The sequence below is a fragment of the Notolabrus celidotus genome, chromosome 17 (genome assembly GCF_009762535.1).
Source record: "Notolabrus celidotus isolate fNotCel1 chromosome 17, fNotCel1.pri, whole genome shotgun sequence".
In the NCBI taxonomy this organism is placed as follows: domain Eukaryota; kingdom Metazoa; phylum Chordata; class Actinopteri; order Labriformes; family Labridae; genus Notolabrus; species Notolabrus celidotus.
In genome coordinates, this window is record NC_048288.1 from 14,882,550 (window position 1) to 14,894,686 (window position 12,137).

The window sequence follows — 12,137 nt, forward strand, 5'->3', positions numbered from 1 at the left end:
AACTTTAAAAGCACCTTTAAACGTCTTTTTCTGTATCTATCCTTCACTCAGGTTGTAAATTAAGGTATGGAAACCGGAAGGTTAAATGTACTGTGCTACTTTAAATGTATATATACATATAATGTAAATCAGTAAAGCACCGCTGCTCTCCCTGTATCATGAGTTAAATGATCAGTATTCCCTGTAGGCCGTGCCCCCCCACACACCCTCTCTGTGACAAAGCGAGTTCAAAAAGGTAACAGACTCTCCCAATTTCATTCTTGTGCTTTTCTTCGCCGTTCCACTTTGCGATTGTTTAGATCAATTTTGCAGTGGATAATTTCTGCTGCGATGCTCACTACCCTGCCATGAAATTGGCAAAGAGGTTGCCTTCAGTTTGCAGGAGAGACGAAAGGAGGAGGAGGAGGAGGAGAAGGAGGAGGAGGAGGTGGTGAGATGAATGAAAGAGAGACACACACAGACAAGACAGAGATGGAGAGCTCCACCGGCTGTGTGCTGTTTTTAAACCAGGAAAAATCAGCTGCATCACACACACACACACACACACACACACACACACACACACACACACACACACACACACACACACACACACACACACACACAGAGGGTCAAAAGGAACAAGGTAGAGCAGAGTCAAAGGCCTGAGGCTCTCTGCACACACAGATACATCTGTTGCTGGTGATTCAAGATGTCACACTGCGGGATAACAGCACTGTCAGGAAGCATGTACATCACACACTCAGACCTGGAAATACTCTCTCTGTAACAACACTGTTCACTGAACAATACTGTCAACAGCCTTTAACAGGGAGACAAAGCACACAACACTTCACTATGCCAACTCAGGAGGTAAACAGTCTGATAGGTGGCTTTTCTCTCAGGTGAACACAGGTAGTTATTTAACACAGTATTTCAGGACCTCAGCTGCAGCAAAGCGGTGCAATTTTCTTGTCTTGAATTTAACAGGATCTATGTGGGGAAAAGTACCAGCAAAGTGCACCCACATCAGATCGGATAAGATGTATGGCTTTGTCCGCAGGGGGAGCCAAAACTGCACACTAACAGAAAGTTTCTCACAGGAGCTTTAATTTGGTGAGATTATTTTTGTAAAGGTGAGGCAACAGAGAACCCATCCTCCCTGGATGCCGAATTCCTTTTCTGTCAGTCCAATAATCCTCTGTCGTTTTATCATTTTTTGTATCTGCTGCTTTCACAGCCTCTGAGTAAACCACTGAAAAAGCCTGAGCAGTTTTACCAAAATCTGAGATCACTGGAGTGAAACAGAGAAATCTGAAATCATTTTGCAACCAACAAATCCTCCAGAAGGCAGAAGGATTTTTTTTTCTTCTTCCTCAACATATTCTAGCAAGTGAATCTTCAGTTTCCATCAAAATCTCTCTTTGTCTAACTTACTTCCAGAAGTCCTCACTTTGTAAAAATCATTCGTTTATTTAGACTTCGGGAGGTCTTCAACTCCCACCTCCGGAAGGATTTCTCGTGCATCCCGGGGGAGGTTACTAGGGGTTGTGGCCTGAAGGCCATCGGTGCCTGTTGTGGCGGGAAAGCAGGGCTGGACCCAGGCTGTTTTCAGCAGGGGTGGGGAACTGCAGACCCAGACTGGGGATATCGTCGGGCGGTGGAAGGAACACTTTGAGGATCTCCTAAATCTGGCAAACACGTCCTTCGAGGAGGAGGCAGAGTCTGAGGACCCAGCGTGGGACTTGTCCATTTCCTTGGCAGAGGTCACTGAGGTAGTCAAAAAGCTCCCCAGTGGCAGGGTGCCGGGGGTGGATGAGATTCGCATTGAGATGCTGAAGGCTCTGGACATTGTTGGGCTGTCTTGTCTGACACGCCTCTTCAGTGTCGCGTGGAGGTCTGGGACGGTGCCTGTGTAGTGGCAGACCGGGGTGGTGGTTCTCATTTTCAAAAAGGGGGACCGGAGAGTGTGCTCCAATTATAGGGGTATCACACTTCTCAGCCTCCCTGGAACAGTGTACTCTAGGGTGCTGGAAAGGAGGCTCCGGCCGGAGGTCGAACCTCAGATACAGGAGTAACAATGTGGTTTTCGTCCTGGCCGTGGGACAGTGGACCAGCTCTTTACCCTTGCAAGGCTCCTGGAGGGAGCATGGGAGTTTGCCCATCCAGTCTACATGTGTTTTGTGGACTTGGAGAAGGCCTACGATCGTGTACCACGGGGGCTCCTGTGGGGGGTAGTGCGGGAGTATAGGGTTCGGGGGCCGCTACTGCGAGCTATCTGGTCCCTGTATGACCAAAGTGAGAGTTGTGTCCGCATACTTGGCACAATGTCGGACGCGTTCTTGGTGCGTGTTGGACTCCGCCAGGGTTGCCCATTGTCACCAATCCTGTTTGTCATTTTTATGGACAGGATCTCAAGGCGCAGACGGGGGGAGGAGGATCTCCAGTTCGGGGAGCTTGGAATCTCATCTCTGCTTTTTGCAGATGATGTGGTTCTGTTGGCTTCCTCGAGCGGGGACCTCCAGCGGGCACTGGGGTGGTTTGCAGCTGAGTGCGAAGCGGCCGGGATGAGAGTTAGCACCTCCAAGTCTGAGGCCACGGTTCTCTGCTGGAAAACGGTGGATTGCTCTCTCTCGGTGGGGAGTGAGACTTTGCTCACAGTGGGGGAGTTTAAGTATCTCGGGGTCTTGTTCACGAGTGGGGGTACAATGAAGCGTGAGATCCACAGGCGGATTGGTGCGGCGTCAGCAGTGATGCGGACGTTGTATCGGACCATTGTGGTGAAGAGGGAGCTGAGCCGGAAGGTAAAGCTTTCGATTTACCAGTCAGTCTAAGTTCACCTATGGTCATTAGCTGTGGGTCATGACCAAAAGGATAAGATCGCGGATACAATCGGCTGAAATGAGTTTTCTGCGAAGGGTGTCTGGGCTCGGCCTTAGAGATAGGGTCAGGAGCTCGGACATCCGGAGGGAGCTCGGAGTAGTGCCGCTGCTCCTCCGCGTCGAAAGGAGTCAGCTGAGGTGGTTCGGGTATCTGACAAGGATGCCTCCCGGACGCCTCCCTTTAGAGGTGTTCCGGGCACGTCCAACTGGGAGAAGGCCCCGGGGTAGACCCAGAACGCGGTGGAGGGATTATATCTTCCGCCTGGTCTGGGAACGCCTCGGGATTCCCCAGGAGGAGCTGGAAAGTGTTGCTGGGGAGAGGGATGTCTGGGTCAATTTGCTTGGACTGCTACCCCGTGACCCGACCTCGGATAAGCGGAAGAAAATGGATGGATGGATGGATATTTAGACTTCAGAAATATTACATTTTTTTTCTTTGCTGGCAAAATAATTATTTCATCATGTTAACAAGTTATTTATTGATAACTTGATTGATAACTACCAGTTTTTGACCCTGATTGACATTTAAAGTATTGCTCCAAGTATTGCTCCAAGTTATTTCCTCTTTTTTTCCTGTATGTTGTTGCGTTGTTTATACTCATGGCTCCAAACCAACTGGTGAATTGACACTGCACATCTTTAATTTGCACCGATTAAATTCAGTATTTTGGATCTGTTGTAACTGTCAGACGCTGTCTACCGACCTAGATAAGTTCAGTAAATATAAAAAATAGATACATTAAAGTGTCAGTTCAAGCGTGTCATATAGCCAAGTTCAGATCACAGTGCACCAGTTGATCTTAATGCCAGCCCATATCAGATGATCACTTTCTATGTATCCAATTGCCAAATATTGAAAGGGGCGTGCTATTTAAACTGCTTCAGCCTGCCTACTCTTTTTTTTTTAAGTTATATTTTTTGGCCGTTTTGCCTTTATTTTATAGGACAGCTGAAGAGAGACGGGAAATGTGGGGAGTAGAGAGCGGGGGAAGACATGCAGGAAATGGTCGACTGGCCGGGAATCGAACTGGGCGACACCTGCAACGAAGACTGCAGCCTCTGTACGTGGGGCACTTAGATCGCTAGGCCACCAGCGCCCCGCCTGCCTACTCTTGATGCTTCCTCTGCAAACTGCTTTGAAACCCCCTTCCACCCTGGCTCCTTGTTTTTATACTGTGTTTGATTTAACCAGTGTCATATATTGTCACTCATACCTGCTTTATTCAGCACTGGGGTTTTTCCCCGGCTGCTTTCCCTGCCTTGTTTTATTTCGTTACCTTCATTTCCTCTGAAGGTAACGCTAGGGTGAGCTGGACTTCTGCAGGAAAATATATGTTGACATTTCTGTTCTCATTCAGCTCGCCTTTTTCAGCTTATGGTTTAAGTGACTTCTTAGAGATCAGCAACTTAGAGATGCTCTCACCAACTCTGCTCCTGTTGCCTGCATTACAGGACAGTGTTGCTCCACTTTTCCCTATCAGAGATAGTTGGGGTCCAGTAGCTCCTAAGGCTCTCACATCTGTGCCCACTAACTGTCATTATTATTATTATTATTATTATTATTATTATTATTATTATTATTTCCCCACTCTCAAGACCAGCCTGAAACGGACCCACACATTTTTGCCACAGTGTCAACAAGCAGAGGGGAAATCCTACAGTCTCCTTAGCAGATTGATTTAATATGAAGTGTTTGATCAGGTTGTCCCTGGTATTTGAGAATAAATCATTCTTGTAATAGAGTTTTGACCAATCAGAATCAAGTATTGAACACAGCTGGGTAATAAAGCTCTGGAACACACTGCCTGACTTATGATGGTGAATGCAGCTTAAATGTGACCTTTCTATTGTCCCTCATATTTATATTGTGCCACAAACCTCTGCAATGCACACCGGCTCACCGGCCCCCCTATCTCAGTGAATAAGGTAATGAAAATAGAGCCTACTGTCTCTTGAATAAAGCAAGGAATAATGGTAATATAACACATGGCGACTAAAGACTCTAGAATAACAATATTGACGTTAAATGTCTCGATTAACAGGATAAACTTTGGCTGCTTTTAAAATCTCAAATGTTTTATCTGAACCAGTTTTTCCTCATGAATGAAACTTTGAGTCATCATATTTGTCAAATATCTTCAGCTCATATTACCTCTGTGTTTCTGCCTAATGTCGCATCACTTCCACCACACAGCTCTGTCTGCATGTTGGCAAAATGTCCACACAGTGCCAGACTGCATCACACTACATTACCCATCTCTGCGGCAGACTGAGGGCCAGACGTTCAGGCTGTTAGACCACACAGCTTCGATCAAATTTATATTTGGTTTAAGAAACCACGACACCGATTGAAGGGGCTGGACTCCTCTGAGAAAACAAAGTATGACTCAGTGAGGACACTGATGTCAGCCAGAGACACGAGACAAGAGAGAAAGGACAATGAAATCTGTGGTAGGAAGGGCTGATTTCATATTCTAGTTAAGGACGAGCTCCAAAAAGAGTTGAGCATACATTTAAGTTTCTCAAAATAGAGCTGAGGTTGGTAGTCAGATTTAGATTCACTTTTTGTTATACTGGTTAAAATTATCTTTATGTCCTGATGGCAATCAATACATAATGTGTTCCTAAAAAAGAGTGAAAAAAAGCTGCTATCTACAGCCGGAGTAAACCTGGGAAAACACCAACCAGGCACCGTTTTTGGGTCCCAAAATTTTAAACCAATGAAATCCCGTCCTGCCGTTCTGCCCGCCTCCTGCACGTACATTTCCCCAGCGTGCACTACGTCCAAGTCCCCGTCTCCTGCCTCTGCTTCCCCTGACTCTACTGACTGCCCCTCTCGCTCGACCTCGGGCCTGTCCCCTCTGACTCGATGAGGTGCTTTGCTCAGGACAGTAGTCCGGATCAGAGTCTAAAAAGCTCTCACCACGGGGGCTCTCACAAGCAAAAGAATTAATGACATTCAGTAAGTCCTACAGAAAATGTATATGTATTATTGTAGCGTCCACCCGGATGATGAGCCGGTTCGTGAACACGATGATGAACTAATGAAGAACTTCTCTTGTCTCTCCCTCTCCTGCTCGCTGTGAGTACTAACAATAGCCATGTTTGTTTGTGTTTTTAACTTTCACGAGGACCGGTTTTGAAATCAGTCACGATCACAGGTCGTGAATCAGCAGCGCTCGTGCATGTGAGCGGGGCGTCGTTTTGGAGGAGCTCCGAGGGGAGGGGGGAGGGGTTATTGAGTAAATGCTACATTAAAATTCATGCTAGTTTTCCGTGACTACCAACCCTTGCTTTAACAATGTAAATGTATTTAATATTCTACTTTTGCTGTTGCTGCTAAATGTGACGGAGCTCAAGCTACTAATGCACATATCCCACAATGCAACAAAGTCATGTAATTCATACAGTGGCTGACAAAGGCAGTGGTTTGAAATGGCCAAAATGAAACTCACAGCCAATTCTTACTGTTGCAATAATATATGTAAACTAAAAAAATAAATTACAAGTTGATAAAGTGAGGATGAATTGCATTTAACACTTTTCATGCAGGCATGCCAAAGGTCAGCTTGCAAAGTCGAACAGAAAAATCAAAAGAAATGACATGACCGCAAACTTTTCAAGAACATTTTAACTACAGAAAAATTCAATTAATAGACCACAAAGCTAAATCTGAACAAAAAACAGGGGAAACTGTTTCCTAATAAGCTCTCCATTATCTCTGAGCAGCATAAAGATGACTTTAAAACATCCCCTTCTCAAGCAGCTCAAGGTTAACTTTTGCTAAAGTCATCCAAAGCTCAACAAATCCCATCTTTCATGTGTTTTTTAATCACATGATTTGGTAAGATAGCACAGATATTGTCATGCAGTCTGTTGCATTTTAATCACAGAAATCTCAGCACTCCTAGAGAAAAAAACTTGGCAGGAGAAGAGTCTGCACCCTGTTGAATCTTTATCAGCATTTAAAAGAAAACCTCTGAACATATAAGGACGTCTTTGTGAAGCTCTCACATCTCTCTCTGCTGCAACGCCCTGCACATCTCTGCTTTTTTTTTTTTTTGCCTCCTAGCAAGCTGTTTTTCTGATTGTTGAACATTATAGTTTGCAGCAGCCGGACAACTAGATAAAGAGTGTGACTAAAATCCTTATTTGAAAACGGATATGCAGACTAAGAAGCCAAGCTTAACCATCATTTGTAACCAGCTTGTTTGAAATCCTTCGCTCTCATCTCTGCCTGAGTCCTTGTGGTGTTTTCTCACATCCCAACCTACAAACAAGTCAAAAAGGGGAAAAGGAGGGACTTTTAGCATCTTTCAGTGTGGACCTTCCTGATTTTTCATGTCTCTGAGCACATCTGAGCTGTGTTTACCATCTCCAGGCAGCCAATGCTATCTCAGATCGATTCAAATGAGATTTTCCGCCCTGTTTGACAACGTGTGCAGGCGGTTTACTTTGGCGGTCGCCTCGCCGCTGTCAGCCTGGTGGCGAGGCTAATCTCACTCAGGTTGCGGCTCAACCGTCTCGGCGGGGACTCCATTGAGAGTGGGGGGTGTCGCTCTGTATCTACGGTTCAAAGATGGACCCTGATTAATATTCTCAAGGCAAAGGCACAGAGGGACAGAAAGAGAGAGAGTAGGGGTGACAGAGAACAGAACTCCCTAGTGTTCCTGTCAAGTTTTGGTGTCTGACTGCATGGACGCTGGACACCACACTACCACTACCTCGCTACTGCTGCCGCCGCCTTGCTGGGAATACTTGGCAGCTCTCCGTCTGGATCTCTGAAGATAACGGCTGCTATTAATAAACAAACAGAAGCAATTACCAGGAGGCCGAGCAGAGGAGAGGCGAGGAGAGGAGGGGGATTGGATTAAGTTGGGATGAGCAGCAGTCTCACTGAAGTCTGAACTGATGAGCTTCAGCACTCCAAAGACAGAAGAGATACCAATCCCTCCTCACTGACCCCTGCACGCCCACAGCCTGCAGCCACACAGGGAGATAACATTGCACTGTGTGTGTGCGTGTGTGCAAGATTGTGTGTGTCAACACTGCACATGTGCAGACATGTGTGCATCAGAGCGTATATGGTCATTTTGGTATTATGTCCTATAAAAACTGAAGGCTGTGAGCACTGTTACATTGTTACACTGTATATCTCTCTCTATGTAAACTCTAGTATAATATTTGTGCTTTATTTTTTATTTCTCAGGGTTAAGGTGACTATTTTGAAGAGTCATACACCAGGAGAAATGATCCAAAGGTTGAGTACACTATTTTCTGAGTCAGCTCCTCCTTATGTTGATATGACACTCTGTTTGTCCAGTTTTTCAACAAATAATAAAACTTTCTACTCAATGTAAAAATATCAAAGCTGCCATTAGACCATGACGATGATGTGACTTAACTGAAAGTTGTATTTTATAAGTCAACCATAGGGGCTGACATCACTAATGGGTCTAGACAAACCTAACCCCTGACTTTAGATGCTGCAGTTTACAAGAAGAGGACCACACACAGCCTTTGATGGAGATGGAGGCCATTTTGTCATTTGATAATACTCAACCACTGAATAAAGCTAAGAAAACCTTGTTAATCCAACCAAAAAACAGAGTTACAACAACAGCTTACAGCAAGTATAGACAGCTAATAAGTTACAACAGCTGACAACTTTAGCTTATTGCAATCAGGACAACGTCTCCACTGCTATAACAACAACTTTAGTAATGGCCAAGCTTCCTTTGCATTCAAATCTATAAGGTTCTGGGACTGTATAAACGGAGCACATTAAAAAAAATGGAAGAAAATAGCAAGGATAGAATTTTTGCTGACTCAGCATACACTGATGAAAACAGCTGATTGGCGTGTATCTGTGCTCATGCAGCGGAACAACACTGGTCTGCGAGGTGCGTCAGAAAATAGTGCCAAAAGAAAGGGGGTTTCTGACGGCAAACTGAATAGCTCCAATTTTATTTACTGGTGCATGCATTTGCACGGTGATGAGTGCCTGGACCATATTTTCTTAACTTTGGCAAAATTACACGAAATAGGAGGCTTACCTGCTGGTCCTCTGGGAATTTTCTCATTAAAGGGAAAGAGCTCACCGGCACGCATTATGGCTAGCAGTAGCAATAGTGTACTGTAACTCATACAACCCCACTTCAAAAAAACTGAAATATCCCTTTAAGACAGCTAAGACACTAATGCAGTTAACAACAAGTCAGCAAACAACAAGTTCATACAGCCAAGAATAAGCTTCAACAGCTAAGAGCAACTGAAATCCGACAAGTTAAGATAGCTAACAAGTGCAGACAGCTAAAACAGCTTACATTAATGGCCTATTGTACTGTAAGCAGTTTTGACAACTCCTCAGTGAGGACAGTAGCTATTGGCTGTTCTAGAAGTTGCTAGAAGTCGCTAAATGCCGTCATTATTTAATTTGCATAATTTTAATTATAAAGGCCACTGCAGGAGAGACGTTAAGCGTTGAGGGAGAGACAAAAAGAGAGTAAAAAACACCCTAAATATGTTTATAACTACACTTAGGAGCCTACAACAAATCAAAGTAAAACATTTAATTTTTCAACAATATCATTTTCAAGATGTTTATTGTCTACAATCTACATTAACAATCTAAAAGGACCAAAAAGAGACAGTAGGTGGGATCAGCCAGTGCTGTCATCATACATGCATGATACATTTGCAGTCTGGATGCAGAGGGGTGACGCCTCCTGTTCTGAATGCAGCTAGGAGGGACTCACAGCAGCATCCACTGCTTGTTGAGAAAGAATGATACATGCTTTCACATCACATCATACATTTTAAGACAGTAGCTTTAATCAACTTATAGAAAAGACTAACAGCTAGCAATCAACAGCTGACAACAATGGCCTGTTGCTACTCTTCAAACACTAACAACTGACAGCTTTAACAACACAAACATTTCAAAACAGTAGTTAACATGTTCATCATCTCAAAGAGCAGACTAACCACAGCTCATAAACAATGGCAGACGGCAAGCTTGCTTACACTTACAACTGAGAGAAACAGAAACTGGTCTACAACAACAACATCAATTCTGATAAGTATTGAGCTTACCGTTAAATTGAAATCTAAATAAAGGTTGTGGTATTTTTTCACTGTGTGTGTGAGTGAGTGTAAGTTTTTGTGTACATTATGTAGATTTGTGTGAACCAGATGTAATCTGCCACAAACAGCACACATGAAAGATAAATAAAGCATTAAAGATGAATGTGTGGTAATAACTCATTGTTTCAAGCTGCAGGAGAGGAGCAGAGTGAAGCTTCCTCCTCCTCCTCCTCCTCCTCCTCCTCAGTCTGTGTCACTCAGCTGGGGTTCAGATTAAGTTTTAAGCTGATCTAGTTAAGATTTCCACCGTGGCATCTGGAACTGCTGTCAGAGCCGGCTGAGCACAGCGAGTCCGGCCTGCAGAGGGGATGACTGACACTCACTACCATGTCTCCTTCTCCTCAGAGACTCCGAACAGTCAATAATTTATCAGGGAAGGTATATTCTCTTGCTACCAGCATCGAGTCTCTCCTCCCACCTCCAGTTTATCATTTCTCTCCCAATCTACAATTCCTTACACTCCTCATTTCCCCTCCTCTCTCTGCCTTCCTCTTTCCTTCCCTGTCTGTATATTGCACCACTTCAATAATTCAAAGTGAAATATAAAAGTCAATGAAATTTGCCATACCTCGGGTCATTACGATGCCTGCCAGGGATTTGTGTCGGGCGTGCGCAGGACTGCAGCCGCCCACCAGCGACCGGTACTTCTCCCTCACCAAGTGGAATATTGAATCGGCAAAGTCCTGAAAAACACAATCGCTCCCTTAATTTCTACCAAACACAATCTTCTGAGACTGACTGCACAGGTTCATTTCGCTCCATCACATTTCCAACACTTTCATACAACACATGAGGAACAGAAAACAGGTATAAAAAGAACCTTTCGGTCATTATTGTGTGTTTTTGTCATCTGATGTGATACATTGTAATTTGTGCACACATAAAAACAAAACATTAGCTGCATGAAATCAGACATATAGGGCTGTGAACTGGCTGCTGCAGCAAATCGTGTGCATCGTTTGGTTTTGTGCAGTGTAAAAGGTTGTTTGCTGCAAACCTGCTAGCCAACTTGGAGATTGCAGTTTGCATAATCATGTTTAAATGATACTAAAATTAAAACCATAAATGTTGGGGAAATGCTGCAAAATTTACATAACCTTTAGTCGGTAGAGATTTGAGGGATTTGAAGCTGAAGATACTTGGAAATGATGCCATAATAAGCAAAATACTGCTGCATGCACGGTATTAAACTGTCAGAACCATTTGCACTCGGCTCATAAAAATTAGAACATTTTCAAAACTAATTCATGTACAGAGCTCAAATAACTTCTGAGGTGTCAAGAAATATTTTGAACAAGCTTTATATAAAAACTGGTTTAGATTAATAAGTCTTGTGTGGTTATTTAAGAACATTTGATGAAAATATATAAAATCTTAGCACAATTTGAATATAATGACACAATTTCTCAAATGTGGAGAGTTTGGTCTGCCTTAAGAAAACACTCTTTACTTCCACTCTTAAAGGGAGAGAGTATCGTCCGTCTTCACATCAGGGTCTTGCTCTTTTTTTAGGTTTCTAATTTGCATACCTGGTTCACTGTAAATTGTCCCACTTATCACCAGGCTGTCAACTAAAGACATAAACAAGTTGGCACAAAATATTGATTTAAACCTGATTTTTTTAAATTAAAAAAATAAGTATCTATACAGCTAAAAAAAATTGTCTCACCATGCTTCCATGGCAACAGATTTTTATCCCCCCTGCATGTAGGAGGAATTCACATTAAAGTGAACATTTCCATTGAAGGTAACATTTTGAGAAGGTGAGCGGGACTTCTGCAGGAATATTTATGCTGACATTTCTGTCCGTATTCAGCTCTCCTTCTTCTCAGAGCTCTACAGTTGACACACCTTTAAACATAAATTAAGCCTCTGGCTGCTCTCGCAACTGTGCCTGCTTCCTGTCAATATTTCCCCTCTAAAAACCTCTGACCTGTTGACTCCAGGCCTGGCTCTGCTCATCATGACGGTTTGTTGTTGTTGTAGTTAAGGAAAATTTTATCTGGTGATAACACAGAGTGTTTTATTCTGAAAATTGACCGGATGTTTTCATTTTGTTTTGGGGCCTGACATCCTGTCCCGCTCCATCTGCTCTGTTCAGATTGATGCGTTGTGCTCGGGCATCCAGCA

The 12,137-nt window shown here is 43.8% G+C and overlaps 1 protein-coding gene across 3 annotated transcripts in view; it reads right to left on the reverse strand.

Annotated features, from left to right (window-relative positions):
* Window positions 1–12,137, reverse strand: part of adarb2 (adenosine deaminase RNA specific B2 (inactive)) — a 333,076-nt gene that overhangs the window by 37,330 nt on the left and 283,609 nt on the right. For all 3 annotated transcript variants that reach the window (XM_034706696.1, XM_034706695.1, XM_034706697.1), the window contains one exon: window positions 10,576–10,690. In XM_034706696.1, the coding sequence (XP_034562587.1) occupies window positions 10,576–10,690 (115 nt within the window). The remainder of the gene's footprint in view (window positions 1–10,575; window positions 10,691–12,137) is intronic.